Source organism: Ceratotherium simum, chromosome 5, assembly GCF_057802395.1.
Source record: "Ceratotherium simum simum isolate JZ-2026a chromosome 5, ASM5780239v1, whole genome shotgun sequence".
In the NCBI taxonomy this organism is placed as follows: Eukaryota; Metazoa; Chordata; class Mammalia; order Perissodactyla; family Rhinocerotidae; genus Ceratotherium; species Ceratotherium simum.
The window spans coordinates 22,737,956-22,759,046 of NC_141904.1; the positions used below are offsets into that span (position 1 = coordinate 22,737,956).

Consider the following 21,091-nt stretch of genomic DNA (forward strand, 5'->3'; position numbering starts at 1 on the left):
GCTCTTCAGTTGCTCAACGCCACTTATCAGATATTCCACTTTCCCCAGTGGTTTGAAATGCCTCCTTTATCACATACTACATTCTCACCTACAGATGGGTTTTTTTCCCTAGACTCTCTCTACTCTGTTCCATAGATCTGCCTATTTGTTCCTGCTCTGATATCACACTGTTTCAATTACTCTAGCTTTTTAGTATATTTTGTATTTTCTTTACCACCATTTTTTTTCATCTCCAGGTTATTTAAGCACAAATAGCTCTTCTTTGTAGCAATATAACTTACTTTCACAGGTCAAGTTATAAAGGAAAAGTGATGGGAAATAGTAACTCGGGTTAGTTAACCTGAATTCAGTGGTGGTCTGGATTTTGGTTGCAGCTCTATTATCAGTTGAACACTACAGCAGTCTTGGCATCTGATGAGGACTTTGTTTTATCTCATTAAATTACTCCACTGCATTTATGTGAAGTAGGCAGGGTGCATGATGCTGTCCCATTTTGCCAATAAGGGAAATGAGACAGAGTGGTTAGAAGGCTTGCCCAAGCTCACATGGCTGGGAGTGACAAAGCCAGACCTATGGGATTTGGTCTCCTCCTCTCAGAGGACTTCCCTCTCCACACTCAGCCTTGGGCTTGTTCCAGAATCCTCCCCCAGCACTAAAGGGTAGGGATCTCCTCAATTTTTGGAAAGATTCAATTAACCAGAACACCTCATCACCAGAGCATTCCAGTTGGTAAGAAAAAATGTTTTTTAATCCAAATAGGCCTGCCTGTTCTTAGAGACTGTAGAAGCCTAGAGAGAAGAAACAAAAAATGAGACAACGTGTGGTTGGCTGTGTGGTATGATGGAAGGAACATGGCGCCACGTATCGAGAGACCTAAATCATCCCTATTGTACAACGGCTTCCTGCATGACTCACTCCACCTCTTTCTGTGACCTGCTCTCCTTGTCTGTCAAGTGGGTAGGACTATGCAACTTAAAATCCCTTTCAGCTTCACCATTCTACAATTTCATGATGGAAAAATGGGCCTTAGAGATCGAGGGGAGTTGAGGTTGGCCATTCTGATGAGAGACAACTAAGGAGTGTCTTACCTGTCCTCAACTATTTGATGAATTGTCACAGTGACTGTTGTTTGCCTCTCCAACTTTGACAGAATAAGAAGAAACTGCCTTGGACTGAAGCAAGGGAAATGCTTGGTTTGATGTAGAGGACTTTTGCATTATACAGCTGATTAAATTCTAGAGTTGGGGCTCAAGAGAAATGCTGGATTCACCATTAATAAGAAAGAAAACTGACAACATTTTCCTACTGAGGCTTCAGGTGGGCTGGACTGAGACAGGGGCTGAATTGATAGTTCCCCAGCTTCACGAAATGGAAGAGTTGTAGACAGTTAGTAACTTAGGCATTTTGTGGATCTAGAAACTGGCGAGCTTGCTGGTTGTCCTTCATTCCAAGATGATTTTTTTGTTCTTTCGGTGAAGAATCAACAAGATAGGAGGTACCCAGGACTGAAGGTTCAGAAACACAGAGATCCATTATAAGAAGTATTTTAATACTCACCCTGATAAGTGAAATATATTTCTTAGCAGCATTAAGCCTTTATATTATTTAGAGGTAGCAGAAAATCCAGAATCATATTGAACTTAATGACTAGTGAGCAACATATTTAAATAACAATGTAAGTTTTGACTGCATTAATTATAGGGTGAAAAACTTTTCCTCACCAGTCAACCAACATGAGACCCATGTTTTTAAACCATCTCTGGATTGAATGAATCTTTATCCCATTTCCAAGACATGGTCCCCACAGTTGATGGCATCACCATTAAAAGTGGTTTGGGGGCAGAACTTAAGCTCTGCCCCTTGAGACCCAGGACAGATGGTTCCATGTACCACTGCATGCCTTACCCATGGATCTCCCCCACCAGCTGCTCTTGTTTCACAACTGCCTCCCTCCAAATATTAGAGACATATTCTTTGGGCCTTAAGGGAAGTATCAAGACTTATGCTTTAATGACTTTGTAGAATAATGTTGAATTCATCATTCAAATCCTGAAAACTAATCCATGAGAGAGGATCTAGAAAAGTTCTAAACAACGGCATTATTCCTGGAGTATTTGTTACTCTGAGGAAATGCCTTTGATAAGGATGGTATTCATCTGCTCCTTTTATGACTGGTAGCTTCAATACCTCCCTCACCCTCCCATCAATTGCAAAATCCAGTCAATTTTTTCACCTAAATTACTCTCAAATCTGTCCCCTTCTCTCCGTCTCCACTGAGACACAAACCACCAGCATTCCCACCTGGACTACAGCGCTGGCCTCCTACCTTGCCCCTCTGCACCCGCTCTGGGCCCCTGCACACCCTTCTCATTCAGCAGCCAGAGAGACCTTTTAAAAATGCAAATCCGTTGTCATTTCCCTGCTTAACACAGATCCCATTACTTTTCCCATGAGGACCAGAATCCTTGCACTGTTCCGAGGCTCTGCAGCATCAGGCCCCGCCCCCTCTCTAACCTCGTAGTTGCTATTCTGCGCTACCCCCCCTGCTCCCGCACACCCACGCACTCTGCAAACCTGCCTCAATGGACTTCTTTCAGTTACTTGAACATAAACTTCTTTCTTCAGAGGCTACCCTGAAATTCCTCCTTGTCAATTCTTGCTCCTCCTCATCACTGACATTTATATGGTACTTACTGTGTGCCAGCCAGTCTCTAAGCACTTTGCATATATTCATTTAATTCTCGCAACAACTAGTATGCCCATTTTACAGATGAGGCAACTGAGGCACAGAGGGGTTAAGTAACTTGCCCAAGGCCACACACCTGTAAGTGGCAGAGTCAGGATTCTAGCTAGGCAGTGTGGCTCCAGAGTCCAGGCTCTTAGCCCCCCCACACACACTGCCTCCCTGTGGACTGCTCACCTGACTGCTCCTCTCTCAGGTCTCGGCCTATACTCTGACTTCCTCTGTGAAGCCCTCCCTCACCAGGTTACATCTCCCTGTCCCACGTCTTCCTGGCATCCTGCACTTCTCCAGGGCACTTTTCACAGTGACGACTACTGGTGCAACTACTTGGTGTCTGTTGTAAGCTCCGAGGGAGCCGGGATTGGGTCTGGCTCGTTCATTGCTGTCTTCCCAGCACCTGGCATGGTGGTGCGGGGATTAAAAACTATGTGTCTGCAGAGTGACTGGTCGGTGCCCTCCCGCCCACGTAACCGCACAGGTCCCCCACGCGGCCTGGCTGCTCTGCGGGAGGAGACTGCCGTGCCACACCGTCTTGCAGGGGCTGGGGAGGCAGGCACCTGCCAGGTTCAGAGAGAGCTGCCTGCACCCAGAGTTAGGTTCTTAGTCTGGCCACAGAATTGATGGTTATCAACAGGAACCTGTGGTGAACACTGCTTTTGCTTCCTTCTCTGGCAACAGCCACCTCAGACTCCCAGCCAAAGGCTTGTTGGATCTTGTACTTAGAGCTCAAGTTCACACGCTTCCCTGTTCCAAACTCCGGGAGCCAGGTACAGGAAGCCCAGACTCTCCTGGGAAGCTGCCTCGGTGGTTGGGGCAGGTCACTGAGCGGGCAGAGTGCTGCTAATCGCCAGGGGCCCACCCTGCACGGCTCACACAGGCACTTCCGGGAGGGCTGCTGGCAACAGGAGCGGCTGAGACAACTGCGGAGGCGGTGCTGGGCTGCCCGCGGGCTGCCTGCGCACACGCTGGTCCTCCGTTCCCCTCCCCCTCCCCAGTCCTTTCACAGCTTCATCTCTAGTCCCAACTGCTGCCGTGGCCCCTTGGAGCCGTGAGCCCCCGCAGGACAGAGCCGGACTGTGCTGCTCCCTGCAGCCCCCCTGGCCAGCCCAGCCCATACCGGGTACAGAACTGTGTTACGTGACTAGCGAGTTTCCGGTCTCCATATTCCTACTAATATGCACTGCTACATCTGAGAGCTATTCCTGAAATATGTTTCGTGGTTTAGAACAGGCCATAATTAATATGTTTAGATTAGAGTACTGATAAAATGTGCTTCATAAGAAAGGAATTAGAACGTCTCCTTCCAGTGTTTTCTTGAAACTGGTCCCATCACACATAACTAGTGAAGTATGATCGATTTGGAGCTTTGAAAAAGTCCGACAAGGATTGGACTGATGTTTACTGTTTTGTCACTTATAAACCACTAATAAAGATTTTATTAACATTATTACAGTATTTCTGTTAGGATGGGATATGCTATGCTTCAGTAACATAAACCTCCAATCTCAGTGGCTTAGCACAGCAAAGGTTTAATCATCCCTCACGTCGTGGTCCATCTTGAACTATGCCAAGGGCGTTGGAGATGAAGAGAGGGCTGGGGTTGCATGGGGTATTTTTAAAGATCAGGCCCAGAAGTTGCTTACCTCACATCTGCTCGTGTCCCGTGGGCCAGAACCCACTCACATGGCCCCAAACTGCAAGAGGGGCCGGGAAGTAGGGGGGCCCTGGGTATGGGGTGAGCACGACAGTCTCAGCACAGTTAGTTATTACCTGTCAGCATTATGATTAACTGCTACCCACAGAACCCTTACCACGGACCTAGCTCTACCACATCCTATTAACCCTCACAAAAATCCCAGGAGGTGGGTGTCATTAGCCCCATTTCACACATAAGGAGACTGATGCTTGGAGATGGGAAGGAATTAACTTGAGGTTACGTGTGTAGGTTCTGTGCAGTTAGCGCTCTAACCAGCTCTGTTCAATTCCAAAGCCTGGTTGGGCCTTTCCGCTACACTGAGCCCGATGTAGAACGGTCTCCCTGCTTTATTAACAGAGGTGTGCTCAGGCCCAACAGAAGGCAGTGCTTTGACCTTGTGGCCGTGTGCACTTGGGAGCAATACGCTTGCATTTCTTTAAGCAGATTTGATAAGAATTCCTCCCCCTCCCTGACTGGCCTGCGAGTGATGAGAACCCCCACCCCTTACCCTCTCCTGAACCTCTGGAGGTGAAGAGTGGGGTCCTGAAAACACTTTCCTAGTGAAAGACTCAGAATTCAGCCACAGCTTCATAGGAACGTCTCTTTTGTTCCTGGGACAGGTTGTTTTTTTCCTTCTAAAAATCTCCTTTCCCAGGCGAATGACTGGGCCGAAGAACTACCAGAACCCTCCATGGCAGTCTCTCTGTTCCCTCCATGAGGCTGGCCTTGGCCCTCTGACCCCCTGGAACACCCCATTGGGCTGCTGGGTGGTGGCAGCAGGGCCTAGCGCAGTCACTTAGTTCCCCCCTGCAGTCACCTGGTTAACTCCCCATTCCTTCCAGACCTTCTGTGACAGCTACAGCCCCAAAGACCACCCACCACAGGCACAAGGCTCCTCACGCCAAACTGCTCGTCTCTGCAGCTCTTGCTGGTCACGGGGGCCTCGTCAGCGCCAGCGACGGCTTTTTACCCTATGGGCAATCATGGGAAAGTGACATTCCCTTCAGGAATCCCCCGACTTGAAATGCACATGCAGGATGTTGGGACTGGTTTTAGGGGCTGGGTTATTTACCTTTTGTAAAAAGCATTTCATTTCACAAGGAACAGGCTGCAATTCGATTCATAGTGATCCTGTGGCCAGTGGGTCTCACCCCTGGCTGCACCTCAGAATCCCTGGGGCCGGGGGGTGGGGGCGGGAGGGGGGTTTACAAATCCCGGTGCCCAGGCCAAGCCCCAGCGCAACCATTCACAGTCCCCGGGGTAGGACCCAGGTACCAGGAACCTTTAAAGCTCCCCCAGTGACTCTAAGGTGCAGCCAATCTGGGAACCGCCTGTGGTAAATTGATCTTCCGTCAGATAGCAGCAGGGCTGTGGGGAAGGGAGAGGGAGAAACAGGACCTTCAGGAATTGTCAGCCTGGCGCTAGGGCCAAATTCCCTGAGGAATTCAAATTAGCTACAGTTACCTTTAATTTTTTCCCACAACAAATTCAGGCATCATAAATGTCATTTAATTATTGAGAAATGTACCCAACACTGAGTGACGTAAGGCTGTTCACCTGAAGGGTGCAGCTGGAATCCTATGCTTTTCAAAGTTGTGAAAGATGAGCATTGTTTTTGTTGTAGCTTGTGCTAACTAGCATATTTTTTAAAAGTCATGATCCTCTAAGATATGGGGCTAAGAGATAATATTTTTATTAAATCAAAATTCTGTATAGCTATTCCCGAGTATAATTGTGGAAAATGTCATTTTTTCCTCCACTATTCCTAGTTTACTAAGAGTTATCACGAATGAATGGGTGTTGGATTTGTCAAATGCTTTTCTGCATCTATTAAAATGATTGTGATTTTTCTTTTTTTTAATTGATTTTATTGAGGTCATATTGGTTTATAACATTATATAAATTTATTTCAGGTGTATGTCATTATATTTTGGTCTCTGTATAGACTACACCATGTTCCCCACCGAACGTCTAGTTGCCATCTGTCACCATACACATGTGCCCCTTTACCCCTCTCACTCTCCCGAGCCCCCTCCCCCTCTGATAACCACCAATATGTTCTCTGTATGTATGTGTTTATCTTCCACATAAGTGAAGTCATACAGTAATTGTCTTTCTCCATTTGACTTATTGCACTTAGAAAATGTCATTTTTCAATAGTTGTCTTCTCTTTGAACAGAGCCTTCAACCTTTCTCGTAAGCTCTGGGGGTGGCGGGGAGGTTTGCTCAAAAATGAAGGGAAAAGCAACTGTGCAATATGGCTGTACAAGGGTTTCCCATTCTGCTCTATGAAAATATATTACATATGTTTTTATTTTAGCAATGTAGCAAACAGGGAAAAGACTTGCCTCATTAAATAATTTACTTAAAAGCCTGGAAACATGCTTAGAAACTGATGCAGGCTTTTCGTTTTAAAGATTTTATTTATTTATTTATTTTTTTTCCCCCCAAAGCCCCAGTAGATAGTTGTATGTCATAGCTGCACATCCTTCTAGTTGATGTGTGTGGGACGCGGCCTCAGCATGGCTGGAGAAGTGGTACGTTGGTGCGCGCCCGGGATCCGAACCCAGGCCGCCAGCAGCGGAGCGCGCGCACTTAACCGCTAAGCCACGGGGCCGGCCCTCGTTTGTTTTAAAAAGGTATTTGTCTCCACCAACATGGGCCATGGGAGGTGGCCGCGCCCTGACACCTGGTGGCTCCTGAATCTCACTTTCTGTCTTCTTTCTACAAATGACCAGATAGCACAGCGTGCTCAGCTGGCTCTGCTGTTTCCCATAGGGGCTTCGTGTTCTTCTCCAAAATCATCATGCTGCCAGGAGTTAGAAACTTATGAAAAGTGAATGGGGGACATGGAGTCGAGTCCTCTGGACATTAGGAAAGGACTTTTTATTGCGACACGATAAATACTCAACACTCAAAATGCAATGAACTCATCGACAATTTATTGCTTTAAGTAACTAAACAAGAAAGAGAAGAGACAGGCTCGTTTCGGTCAAGAGAAGAGACTCGGCATTCTCTCTCCAAGGTTAGCCCGTGGCATCTACTTAAAGCCTTCACAATACTCTCCAGACAACATAAGCACGTGACAGCAGACATGGGAAACCACCTGGCCAATGATACACTAGTGAAAATAGCACAGAACGGGCTCCCAACCAGTCGGGCTGCCCTGAAATGACAGAAAGAACGTGTGTTCATATGATGTGCTGAGTACAAAATTTTTTAAAAAAATTTTTGGCATTAATACTAACACGGAATACCTTCTTGGACATTCTGCAAGAGCGGGTGCACAAACAGAATTACCTCTTCATTTCCAGATGACCAGTCTCTATGGGAATACTTTCAGAAAAGCCAGGAGGGGGCGCCTCCCCTCCCCAACGTCATTTTCTTTGCAAAAGCAGCTGGGTCTGAGGGGTTTAGGTGGGGAAGGGCAGCTGCCGGGGCTCCAGGGGGCGTTACAATCACCAAGTAGCTGCGGAAAGCAGCAGAGTGTGGGGATGAACAGGCAACAGCCTTGGTTTGCAGCTAGGGAGGCCCATGGTTATGACCCCAATGCTCCCTGAAGGCCCTGCGGGGCCAGCACAGGCACTGGACAGTCCAGACCCTTCCATGGGAGGAGTGGCAGAGCCAGGGCTGGGCCTCCAGCCCTGAGGTCTAGAAGAAACAGCCTGACCTCTTGCGTTCCAACACTGGGGCATACGACACATTTCGAATGGATGTGCAGAAACCAACACTGTCAGGGACCTGGCCCTCGGAGGGCCCAGGTGACCTCATAAGGAGAGGTCAAGCCAAGCCATAGGGTAACACACAAGACCAGGGCAAACCAGCCCTTAACCCAGAGGCCGGCATGGTGCCTCGGGTTTGCCACCTCGTCAGGCTTCAGCGCCAACTGCCCGAGACTCAGTTGTCTTCTGCTGTAGCGGGCTCTGCAGCCGCCTCCTCAGCACCTCCCTCCCTGGCATCCTCCCCAGGATCGGGACTGGAGTGCCCACCGCAGCCCCCCGCCAGGGCCCTGCAGTGGCCGGCAGGACCATTCTGCACAGCCTCGCCCTCTGCGCAGAGCTGGCTGTCAGGATGCAGCTTCTCTCCCGTGACCCCTTGGATGGGGACCTTCATCTCCTCGGAGGCCCCGTCCTGCTGCAGGCCCGGCACGCAGTTTCCCACGTCTCCAGCTTTGGACAACTGGTCTTCTAAATTCTTCTCGTTCTCTTCTGCTTGTCGCTTGTCTCGGGCGCTGAGCTGACCTCTGGATTTCCTCATCTGCCTGGTGTGCGCGTCTTCGCGGGAGAAGCGCCACTGGAACTAGGAATCAGAGAGGATGGGGAGAGAGAAATGCAGTCTCCGTGAGCTGTCTGTTTGCAGTCACACCCACGTCACTTCTCGGAGCGAGACACAATTCCCAGTAGTGCTGGAGCATTTCCGACACCAAACCTGAATCAGCGCAAACACACGGGCCCACCGCCAGAGCGTGCGCGACGCCTTCCCCGCGTGGACTTCAGGGCTTGGCGGGGGCAGGGGGCACTTCTTTCAACCGGCCCCCTACCAAAGGCCTGGGAAAGGACGTCCTGTGATTCCATTATCTGGAGAGCCAGGATGGGAGAGGAGACGGGGCGCCTGCCCTTCCTCGGTGCCAGGTGCTGGCTACTCGCTTCCATTCTGAGCAGGCCATGGGTGAGCGAGCACCGGGCCGGCATTCTCTCCCCAGATTACCTGGGTTAGAGGGGCACAGAGCACGGGGCTGCACCACCCAGAGGCCCCTGCAGGATAGCAGGATGCCAGCCCCGCCTTCGAGAGCCCTCAGCTGAGTCCCCCTCACCTCCCCAAAGGTCACCTCCCTTCCTGGGGCGACCTACGACCAATGGCTGGTCCGGGTGGGGCACAGCGGCCCATCCTCCTTGTCCCAACTCGGGACAACTCTAAGAGGCCATCCCAACTCCAGAGCTACCCGGAGGGTTGGCTGAGGCCACTACTGCGACTGCGTCACGGCCCAGCTGCTCCCCCTGCCCACTCCGCGCCCTCCTTTCCCCACAGGTGTGGCTCCCAAGAGCACTCCCCCTAAAAACTTCCTCCATCCAAGTCCGTCTCAGACGCTGCTTCCCAGGGAGCCTGACCTGCAACCAAGTGTTTCCCGTGGGACAGATAAGTCAACAGAGGCTCAGAGAAGACCACGGCCACGCAGTCAGTGATGGAGCCGGGCAGGAACCGGGTGGTGTCAAGGTGTGGAGTGAGACCGCCGGTTGAAGAGTCCCAACTCCGCCACTCACTGGCCTGATTTCTCAGCCTCCTGTTCTCACCTCTACAATGGGGATAGTAACTCGAACTCAAATCGAGGTCGGTAACTCGATTTTCTGCAAAATCAGGGTTAGTAACTCTTTCTGTAAAAGTCAGATAAATATTTTAGGCTTTGCAGGCTACATGGTCTCTGCTGCTCTACCGGTGTAGCACAAAAGCACACACAGATGCAGTGTCTGTGTGCCAATAAAACTTTATCGACAAAAACAGGTGGTGGGCCTGATTTGGTGCACGAGCCACAGCATGCCAAGCCCTGCCTTAGAGGGTACTGATGTGGATTCAACGATGCGATAATCCAAGTAATGGGCGTAACACCATGCGTGGCACATCATTACCAGATATGCTGTTCCCACGACTGACACCAGATGTGAGTTGCATAAGATCAGAGATGCCCTCTTGTATCCCTGGGATACAGCACAGAGCGGGCACTCAAAATCTACCCGGGGGGTGAATGATGGAGACGACAGAGCCCACCCGAGCCGGCTACACTGCACATCAGGATGAACCAGTCCTGTAATTTCAGATTTGAAACATAGCTCGGGGTTTAGTGAGGAGGCACTGGTGCATCCACACGACATCAGGTCTGGCTGATTTCCAGAAAGAGAAACTAATTTGAGGAAGAAAAGAGAGGAAAAACTTTCAAGTTCTGTTGAGTCTGCTGACTCCATGAACTGCCACAGAGGAAGAGAGTTTGGGAGCCTGTGCACTTGGAACAAATCTGGGCAAATGAGTTTGAGCAGACACGGAAGCATGAAGAAGGGTGTTAGGGGCCGGCCCCGTGGCATGGCGGCTAAGTGCATGCGCTCCGCTGCTGGTGGCCCGGGTTCGGATCCCGGGCGCGCACAGACGCACTGCTTGTCAGGCCATGCTGTGGCGGCGTCCCGTATAAAGTAGAGGAGGATGGGCACGGATGTTAGCCCAGGGCCGGTCTTCCTCAGCAAAAAGAGGAGGATTGGCATAGATGTTAGCCCAGGGCCGGTGTTCCTCACAAAAAAAAAAAAGGGTGTTAAAGAGAACACCCTGGAAGACTCAGAGACATGGGTCACTGTGTTGATAAAAGAGTAATGTGTTTTGAGGGCTAACAACTCAGCAAGGACTGCAGCCTCCTTCTTCCACACCCTCAACATAAAGGGTCCCCACAGCCTTCCTGAGCAAGGCCCCTCTGACCTGTCATTCTGGGGGTCAGTATCCTCAGGATGGCCTCCACCTCAGATGGGGCCAGTCCACTCTGAGTGGGGCCTAGGTCTCCAGTGCTCACAAAGTCAGATGCCACAGAGCCATGTGGCGTGCACTTGGGAAGACGACAGCCACAAAATCTCCAGGACGTGCCAGGCCCGGTTGTGAAAGGCACAAAGACCAAGAGAGAAACCCCCAGAGGAGAGAGAGCTGGGTGGGTGAGGGCCAGAGTCAGGACCCCAGCTGGAGGGAGTGGTCTCGCTGGGAAGAAGAGGATCATGGGACGAGATCCTGGGCAGGTGACTTGGCTGTCCTGCAGGTTCAGCTCAGTGACCCACAGGACACACGGGGGTTTAGTGTAAGATCCCACCATGGTCATGTCCTTCTACTTCAGTCGCACCACACTGGTTTCACCAAATATGGACTTAAATCTTAGACATTCTGTGATTGAAAGAAAAATAAAGGGAGCCTTCAGTTCTGACGATTCTTGCTAAGGTGGAGAGGGGGCCCAGGAATGCAGTTGCACCATCAGTGGAAACGATTTCTTAAGGCTTTACCCCATCGGAAATAATTGAGTGCTTTGCTAGGAAAAACCAAGAATGTGCTATGTAAATTATTTAAAATCTGCTACCTCTGCAGAGTTTTCAGTAGTAGAGATCTATTTCCTCAAAACATTTGCCTAAACACTCACAGGGTTCTGACACATCATGAGATTCTTGGATTTAACACCTTTTGGACAAGACTGGTAAATGTGAATATTCCATCGAAGTAGAGAAAAAGGAGTGAAGTACATGTTGAGGTTAGGATTTAACATTTATCCTGTCACCCTCCACCCTGCCCTCCCCCCCAATCCCCAAATGATCCCCAATCCCCAAATGAGTTCACCGACAACGTGGGGGGGTTCCCCCTGACACTCCTGTTTGGGGATCTCTCTGGCCACAGCTGACCGACTTCCCCTGGGGATGGTTTGAGCCTCTTCCACCCAGGCATGAGTTCCAACAATGGAATCACAAATCCCTCTACAGGTGAGGTGGTGCTCAGACCCCCCACCCCCACCTTCACGGTGCCCACTGCAGTAGAGACCGCCCCGCAGGCATCTGGAGGCCCCGTGACCACCAGAGGCCCCGTGACCACCAGTTCAGGACGCTGACTGCGGACCTCAGCGCCACGGCTGCTCCTCCAGCGCCAGCCCACCATGGCTCTCCGGCACCGCACGGCCATGGATCATTAACTGCTGCCTTGTCACGTGCAGCTGCTGCTGCCTTTTTTTTTGTGAGGAAGATCAGACCTGAGCTGATGCCAATCCTCCAATCCTCCTCTTTTTTGCTGAGGAAGACTGGCCCTGGGCTAACATTCGTGCCCATCTTCCTCTACTTTATATGGGACACCGCCACAGCATGGCTTGACAAGCAGTGCGTCGGTGCGCACCCGGGATCGGAACCGGCAAACCCCGGGCCGCCACAGCGGAGCGCACGCACTTAACCGCTTGCGCCACGGGGCGGGCCCCTGCTGTTGCCTTTTAATTCCAGCCCAAATGGAAGGGCTTCTTTTTTTTTTTTTTAAATCAATGACCCAAATAGTCAGAGCCTGTGTGTTGTGCATGTTTTTAGAAAAAGGCTGGTTAAGCCTGCCTATACATAGTACTCTGAGAGACAGTCAGCTATCAGGGAAGTTGGAGGAAGTTTTACTTTTGCCAAAAAAGTGGTGAGATTGCTTCAGCTGAAAGGCCCTAAACCCTAAAACGTCAAAGCATCATAGCACGGCCTCAGGGACCGTGGTGCACCTCTGCAGCCCTCTCACACTGACATGGATGTGAACAGCGCCCTCTGCAGTTGGGCGGTGTACAACCGCGATGATTCCACCTGCACCAGAGTCCAGCCTCCACACGTGTTATTTTCTAATGCAAACCCAGAGCTTCTCTCAGAGCTGCTCTTGCTAAATAAACAACAGGACTTCCGTGGTTCCTCTGGATGCCAGCCATATCCAGCTTCCTGTAGAAGATCACATTTTGTTGATCTCCTGATACAATAAACTAGGAGGACAGAGACCGTGGAAGGAGCCTGTGGCAGGCACACCAGCCGCTTTCTCCAGGAACATGCCCGGGCTGCTGGGCAGAGAGGATCTGGGACTGCCAGCACGGAGCTGGGTGGGAACTATTGCAGCCAAGGTTCTCTGTCCCTCAGAGTCATCACAGGAAGACCTGCTACCCCAGTGCCTTCTGGGACTGCACCGTTTTCTGTGTCCTCAGATGGGCTGTGGTGACGTCACTGACTCCCCGTGCCCCCAACGTCACTGGGCCCCCCCATCCGACCACGGCTGTCCCGGGGGCTGCAGCCAGGCCCCAAAGAGGCCCTGAGTCTTCCCTTTTCCTCCTCCTCTCCTCTGCAGGGGCATTCTCACGAAGCAGGGAAGTCGCTGCGGCTCAAATTTGGGGTCTGTATAATCTAAAGCTAAGAGTTCTGAGTTTCAAAGGAGACTGCCTGTAGGGTACCTGTCTAGAGTAGAACAAGCACACGGCCAGGTGCCTGCTATGTGCCCCACATTGTGATAAGGCGTCCCATTTCCCTGAATCCCCAAAGCAGCACTCTCGCTAGGCATTGCTAGCACCATTTTATAGATGAGCACATAGACGTTCAGAGAGGTTAAGTAACTTGCCCAAAGTCACAAAGCTAGAAAAGAGCAGAGCTGGAATTCAAACACAGGTGTCCCTGGCTCCACACGACCCTTCTGGCTTCTCATTCTTAGTGAGTGAAAGGCTTTAAGCTCTTGCCTTAGAGGGAAGGGAGGAGAGGAAGCGAAGGGAGAGGCCACACACCCTTGCACTGGCTCAGCCCATCACATAGGTGCCTCAGCTTTCAGACTGTACGAAGTTAAGATGTGTTAAGGGGTCAGCTAATGGAAGTCCAGATTTAACTGCCATTAAAGATACTTTGTTTGGCTTATTAAAAACAAATAGCTCCCTGATAGGCCCATTTAAAAAAAATCAATAATGATAAAATTTGAATGGTGGTGCACAGATGAGCCTGGGAAGGGCCCTAAACTATTTACCTGAGACACCGGCTATCAGACTGCAGCAGGCATCAGATCATCAGTAGGGCACCTGCAAACAGATCACTCCCCCCAGCCCAGAGCTTCTGACTCAGAGACTCTGCATTTTTAACAAGCTCCCAGGTGAGGCTGATATTGCTAGTGCATGGGCCACAGTCTGAGAACCACTGAGCTAAGAAAAACACCCCCTGCCCCTCCCACAGCCCCCAGCTCTGCCATCCACGCAGGGCTTCCTCCAGCTTCCTGCCTTCCATCCTCGCACCTGCTCCCTTCCCCACCCAGAGCTTCCTCCTCTAAGCTGGGGACAGTCATGGTCTGTAACAAACAAAAACTGCTCCAGATCCCAAGGCTCAAAAGGGTGACACCACAGAAAGCAAGAAGTGGAGCGGAGGGATGCGGCAGCCCCTGGGACAGTGACGGCTTTCCGGGTTGAGGCTCTGAGGGGAGGTCTGTGACATCCACACACTGAGAGGCAGGCTGTCTAGCCTGGAGGACGTATTCCATATATTGAGCAGCACCAGGGAGAGTCGCTGAACTCAACAGACAAGCCGGGAATTAACCAGGCTTCCAAGCAGGGGGTCTGGGGCATTGGATGTGCTGCTGGTGCCTAAACCAAGAAAGATTCCAACCTGACATCCATGTCAGAAATACGTGCGGAAAGGAAAAAAAATCCTTCACTTTACAGCAGTGTGTCTACAGTTCTGTGTGGGGTCAATGGGTTTAATTCGCACATTTTGAAAACTGTCGGTTATCTGCCTCCACTTCAAATAGCTTAGTCAGAAGGAAGACTCCTCTGGTGTCTAGAAATCATCTACTACCTTCGAAGGAGTTTAGTATCTGCTTTGAAAGGCACACTCATGTATAGACAGAGAGGTTTCCTTCAAATGCTAAAAATCTTGGAGAATTTTGTCCACTTTGCTGATTAAAAGAGGACTAAATATGCTATGTCCTTGATGTGCCAATGCTGTGATCTCTTTACTTACATTTCAATGCTAGACGTAACACACATGTCCTGGGCTCAGAAGTTTGATTACTTATTCATTGACTCCACAAATATTTTTGTTGAGTATCAACTAAAAGCCAGGTACTGGGTATACAACAGTTAGAAAAAAAATCTTTGCTCCAATAGAGTTAATGTCTGACTCTACTGGTAGAGGATAAGCTACTGATCACAAATAATTAGAAACTGCGAGAAGAGTCCAAAAGAGAGGAACGTTTTCTTCCCACTGTACCAACAAAGGAGGCTGGCTGAGTGTGGAAGGGGAGAACCCTCTCCTGAGACAATACAAAGGAAGAGAGTGTCTTAGGCATGGGGAACAGCTGAAGCCAAGGCCCTGGGGCAGAAAGGGACTCAGAAGAGCAGGAAGGCCAAAGGCACTGGAGTGCAGAAAAAGGGGCTGATCACACGGGGCCTGTGGACCATGTTACGGGATTCCATCCTTAAGAACAACAGGAGGCTTTTGACCGTATTTTAAGCAGTGGGCTGACATGATTCAATTCGCTATTTTAAAAGATCATGTTGGCTCTGAGTGGAGAACATATCTGAAGGGGACCTGTTTGCAGAGGATTAGAGTGGTCGAGGGATTCGAGTTTCTATGACCTAAAATAGACATGTCTTAGGACAGACTGAATGGGGGCACTGGACAGAGATGCAAGGATGACCTCTGCGAAGGCGGGTGCCTCTGGGCCCGTGGTAGTCCATTCCTCTAGGTAGTGGGGAGGTGGTCCCTTCCTCCAGGTAGGGGAGAGGTGGTTCATTCCTCCGGTAGGGGGCAAGTGGGCCATTCCTCCAGGTAGAGGAGAGGTGGGCCATTCCTCCAGGTAGCGGGGAGGTGTTCCCTTCCTCCAGGTAGGGAGGAGGTGGGCCATTCCTCCAGGTAGGGGGGTGGTGGTCCCTTCCTCCAGGTAGGGGGGAGGTGGGCCATTCCTCCAGGTAGTGGGGAGGTGGGCCATTCTTCTAGGTAAGGGGAGGTGAGCCATTCCTCTAGGAGGGGGAGGTGAGCCATTCCTCTAGGTAGTAGGGAGGTGGGCCATTCCTCTAGGTAGTGGGGAGGTGGGCCATTCCTCTAGGAGGGGGAGGTGAGCCATTCCTCTAGGTAGTGGGGAGGTGGGCCATTCCTCTAGGAGGGGGAGGCGAGCCATTCCTCTAGGTAGGGGGAGGTGGGCCAGGTGTGGGGGAGGGGCAAAGTCTCCTGTTGCTCTGAGATTGTTGAGTGGTGACAGCACAGGTGGAACTGGGGTCCCTGGGGAGAAGTGAGGGCAGAAAATGCAGATAGAAGAGTCACGGACACAGACATGGCGAGTGAGCTTTTCTTACTCTAGGGATGAATGAGATTTTCTAAGGAAGAGGTACGAGAGTGAGAGGAGAAATGGGGCTGGATTTGACACTGAGCAACCTGGTGGAAAACCAGGAGAGTGTGGTGGGACAGAGCCAGGAGAAAAAGGTGCTTCAAGAGGTGGAGGGTGGCGGAGAGTGTCAGTGCCGCAGGGAGCCCAGGCACGGTGAGGACGAGATGGAGTTGCTGCCACGGTCATGGGGTACACAGACCTCACGGGAGCAGGACACTGACCCAAGTCAGCTGAGGAGCGAATGGCGGGGACAATGAGATGGAGACAAGACATCCGGCTGTAAAGTTCCCTCTTTGGGACTCTACTAGTGACGTGACTTAGAGGATCTCGAGGGAGAACAAGTGCTTGACACCAGCCAATCCTTGGAATGAGCAGGGGATAAATAAGTACTTTAAAAGAGAAAGCAGTCAACCCATATTTGTATAGCCCAATTAGGGTTGGAAGTTTCCACTGACCAGAAAAAAATGACTCCCATCCTGTCTGGATTTTCCCTGAGGAAAGACATTCTGCCTTCTTACAGCAGCTTGAAAACTCTACCTCTAAAACCTATCTGCCCGCTCAAGCTTCCACTGGCTCGTGCCCCTCTGTGAGATGCACGGCCTTTACCAAAATCCAACCATGTGTCTCGCCTTTGGGATCCGCGAGCGCCATAACCAGGAAGAGCTGGCAAGGAAAGGCAGCGCCACCTCCCTCTCTTAAAGGCGGGAGCAGGGTCTCTTTTGGCATCTGATGGAGACCTCGCGTGCATTGTTGTTGAATGTCACTCTGTGACTGCATGCTGTGCCCGTGGGCCTACGGCTAAACTGTAAATGACAGTGGTCCAGGGCCAATCCATCTTCCAGCCGGCGGCTGACTGCTCCTGGTGGTTAACGGTGGGTTTGGCGGTTGCCTTCTGCTCCTCTGCTGTTGTCACCTGTCACATTAGTGTCTCAGAGCTTGGAGAGAGGCCTTCCCCTGCTCTCCACCCCATCTGGCTTCGGGTTGCCATCTCCTTGGCGTCCCTTTCACCAACGGCCCCCCCTGGATTTGTTGGCTGGTGAGGGGCTGCTCCAATCTGTTCATTTGCTGGCTGCTCCCGTCTAGGCTCCACGTCCAAAGAACACGAGGAACCAAGAGTGGGGAGCATGGGATGGTGCCAGGCGTGAGGAGAGAGCCAGGTCCAGAAGGCTCTGCCAGAGAGCATGGCCCTGGCCATCAAAGGTGGAGCGAGCTGGCTCCAGGTGACACCTGACTCGGGCTTCGGCAGGTCCCCTCGACTCACTGGCTTCTTCCTGAGCAACTGGGGAAACACCCTGGGAGAAGCACCCACCAGCTGCCAAGCGTGGGGTGTGAGGCCTCAGCATCGTCTGACACAACGAGGACTGGGGCTCCACTTCAGGAAACACAGGAACAATCCTGAGAATGGCCAGTCTCTCAGTGTGACTGTGTTTCCGGGACAGTTCATGTGATGTCCAGTGAGGGGAAGAAGGCCCCTGGCGATCCCCAGGACAGCCTGGCCTGAGGACTCACTGCCACAGGCTGAGGCTGGCCTCTGTCTACACCAGCCGCTGTCACTCAGAGCCTTCGGGTCAGGGCCTGTCAGAAGGGGCTCCAGTAGGTTCTCTCTGCCAAGATCACCAAATTCTGACGTCCCCAAGGATCCCATGGGGCAGGCCAGAGCTCCAGCCAGTTTGTAATGAGATTAAGATACAGAGAAGCTGGGCAGGAGCTCAAACCATCTCACCCCATTGGACTGAGCTGACTTCATCCCCTATTTTTAGCCTGGTGGGAATATCTGGCATGCCTGAGCGTCCAGAAGAACCTCTCTCCTCCGCTCCTCTGGCCTGACTGGCAGATGGGCAGACAAGGCCCTTCAGCGCCCTCACCTGTGCTGTTCTGGCAGCCTCGGGCATGATTCAGTTTGCCACAGGGCTCAGGTGTTCTGAGGGCTCTGAAAGGCTGCCCACCCAGCTGCTGTAGAAGCTCCACTTGATGATGTCCCGCCATGGAAAACCGAGGAAGGCAATCAAGGTCACTTACCTTTGATTCCTTCTTCTTGATTTTCTGAGGTAGACACGGTCTCTGAAGAAAGACAATCTGCTTGGTGGATACATTCCCCTCCCTGAAACACACACGGCGCTGAGAATGAGTTATGTTATACCTGGGGGAACTCCAGACCTCACACAGACGCTGCCATCCCTAACTTCATCAAGCCAACCACCCACAGAAAGGAAAGCTGCCACCAACAATGAGAGGTCCGAGATCAAGAAGGCCCCCCGCCCACCCCCAGGGCATCCACCCTTGCTTCCAGGGGGCTACTCAGGGGCCCAACAGAAGCTCTGGGGGCTTTTCTGCAAAGTTTGCTTCGTAGCTGGAAACTCCCCTTCCCTTGATGTGAAATAACAGCTAGCATCTTGGCCAAATGATGACAAACTGGCTTCTTCAGCGAATCTCAAAGGGTGGGAGGCCTGTTCCCAATCTGTCTCTGGTAATGAGGCCACGGAGGGGCCTGGTTGGCCCAGGGTGGGCGGGTAGATGAGGACCTGGGTGATGAGCTCCGCCCATCAGCCATCACAGGAACAGCAGTGGAGGGCCCTGCTGTGCACAGGGTCCCTGCCACAGGCCTGATTCACCCTCGCAGAGCAGCAGGGCCACGTGGCTCCTGCAGGCGCAGGGATGAAGGGCAGGCAGCCAGGCAGGGACTGGCATTCACAAAGTGGGTGAGGGGGAGCGCAGGAGTGCTGCTCATTCATATGGCACAGTTGAGTGCACTTTCCTCCCCAAGAGGCAGGACCCCATGGAGCTGCCTTCAAAGATGACAGAAATATTGTTTTCTCCCTGCCTCCACTCTTCTGATCACTTTCTTAAATCTCTGTTTTGCAAATGTGTTCTCTGCTGAGGCAATGTGTCACTGCATGGAGTGTCAGAGGGAGAGGACTAACGTTTCCTATTCGGTTCCGGGGCTGGGCTGGGTGACTTCACACATAACGGCTCATTTAAGCCTCACCACAGCGCTCCAAGGACCGGGACCACCACCTTTACAGGCAGGAAATGGAAGCTCGGTTAAGGAGCAGCCTCGAGATCACACAGGGAGGATTCAAGCTGGGATCTGCCTGGTTCCCTGCGCTCCCCACCCCACCATGATGGGTCATTTAAGGCACAGGAAGTGGAGGATTAGGGATGATTGTTTACAGGTGTGACTATCCCAGACACAGACAGAGACCTGTCTACACACTCTGGGTTTAGCTCAGAACTAGCTGGGGCTTCACATTCAAATACATTCTCATCGTGATTCTTGTTCTCTGGAACAGATGGTGGGGCGGGCGTTCTTCCATCTTATAGAAGAAAACTGACAAAGCCACATGACTTGACCCAGGTGGACAGTTAGCAAGCGGCAGACTCGGAACTTGGGTTCAAGTCCACGAATCCAGGGTTCTTTCCAGGGTTCTTTCCACTCGACTGTACTGCCTTTTGCCCAAAGAAGTCTTGGCTGAGAAACAATATGGCAGCTCCCAGTGGCCAAGGGTCTAAAGGCAGCTGCAGACTGGCTCTTGCAGGTGTACGACCCACCGTGCCCTAGACCTGCGTGTGGAGGGACCCAGGAAAGGCACTGATTGTCACTATCCTTCTCCATCCTCAGACTAGGCTCTGGGGCTGTACTGCCCTTTTGTCCCCCCAGATCACCAGCTTCGTCTCATGCTGTCCATCACTCTGCAATGGTGAGCATGCAACCGGACTCAGGGAGGGCAGAGCACTGAGAGCCATGGGAGGGGGCATCCCTATGGGTCAGCAAAGAGGTGGCCTGGTGTAGGAGAAGGAATGCCTGACACTGCAGACTGAGGTTCTAGTCCCAGGGTCTGCCACTTACTGGTGTGTGGCCTCAGGTATGTGATCAAGCCTCTCTGAGCCTCAATTTCCTCATCTATACAATGGGAATCATATCTATACTTACAGCACCATAGGATAGTTAGAAGGACTAGTTCAGATAGCAAACCCAAAATACAGATGGAAAGCTTTTTAGGGTTGGTATGACTGGGATAAGCCCATGGGCTCAAGGGATGGAGGGCAGAGCCGAGGGTGGACAAATGAATGTGAAGTTGTAAGGACTGCCACAACCAAGGGCTGAGACCCAGGCCTTCACATCCCCTCTGTGGGGCCGCTGACCAGCGCCATGATCTCGGGTGAGTCCTTCAACCTCCCTGGCCACACTTTCCTCAGCTGTAAAATGGGTTAAATTAAAAAAAGTCCTACCTCATAGGATTTTTTGAGGACTAAATGGGATTTTATATGCAGTGTGCCTACCCAGCCCAGCACAAGGCACACAGTAGGTGCTGAGTTTCTTTGGCCTCTGAGAGCCCTGGGCCCCCTCAGCCCAGGTGGCTCATCTTTGACATGCTGGGCAGTAAGATTCACTGACCAAGGCTCCCTACGTGGAAGAGGGGTGCAGGGGAGTGCTCTGGGCAGGGGGTGGGGGGATGGTGGTTAAGAATCTGAAATCCTGGCTCTGCCACTTCCCACCTGGAGAGTTTCTGTAACCACGCCAGCCTTGCAGGCTTGTCACAGAGATTAAGTAAGTTATGTACATGAAGTGCTTACTGGGAACTGTGCCTAGCACAGAGTAAGTGTTCAATAATAATAATAACAGCAGTTATTGTTACCTGGTCGTCTTGATGACAGGAGTTGGTAGCACACAGGTGAGCTGCCAGCCATAGGCCGCCAGTGAGTTCAGCAGGGGCACATAGTCTGTCTGCACCTCGACGCCCTGGGGGAGAAAGGCCACTGTGAGGGCTGCTGCTGCCTCAAGCCGACAC

At 51.5% G+C, this 21,091-nt stretch overlaps 1 protein-coding gene across 2 annotated transcripts in view; it reads right to left on the bottom strand.

The window, feature by feature from the left end:
- Positions 1–7,359: 7,359 nt before the first annotated feature.
- RFTN1 (raftlin, lipid raft linker 1) overlaps positions 7,360–21,091 on the bottom strand; it is a 200,644-nt gene continuing 186,912 nt past the window's right edge. For both annotated transcript variants that reach the window (XM_004419947.3, XM_087430595.1), the window contains 3 exons: positions 20,939–21,042; positions 18,321–18,402; positions 7,360–8,738 (listed from right to left, as the gene is read on the bottom strand). In XM_004419947.3, the coding sequence (XP_004420004.1) occupies positions 8,337–8,738; positions 18,321–18,402; positions 20,939–21,042 (588 nt within the window). In that variant the 3' untranslated portion in view covers positions 7,360–8,336. The remainder of the gene's footprint in view (positions 8,739–18,320; positions 18,403–20,938; positions 21,043–21,091) is intronic.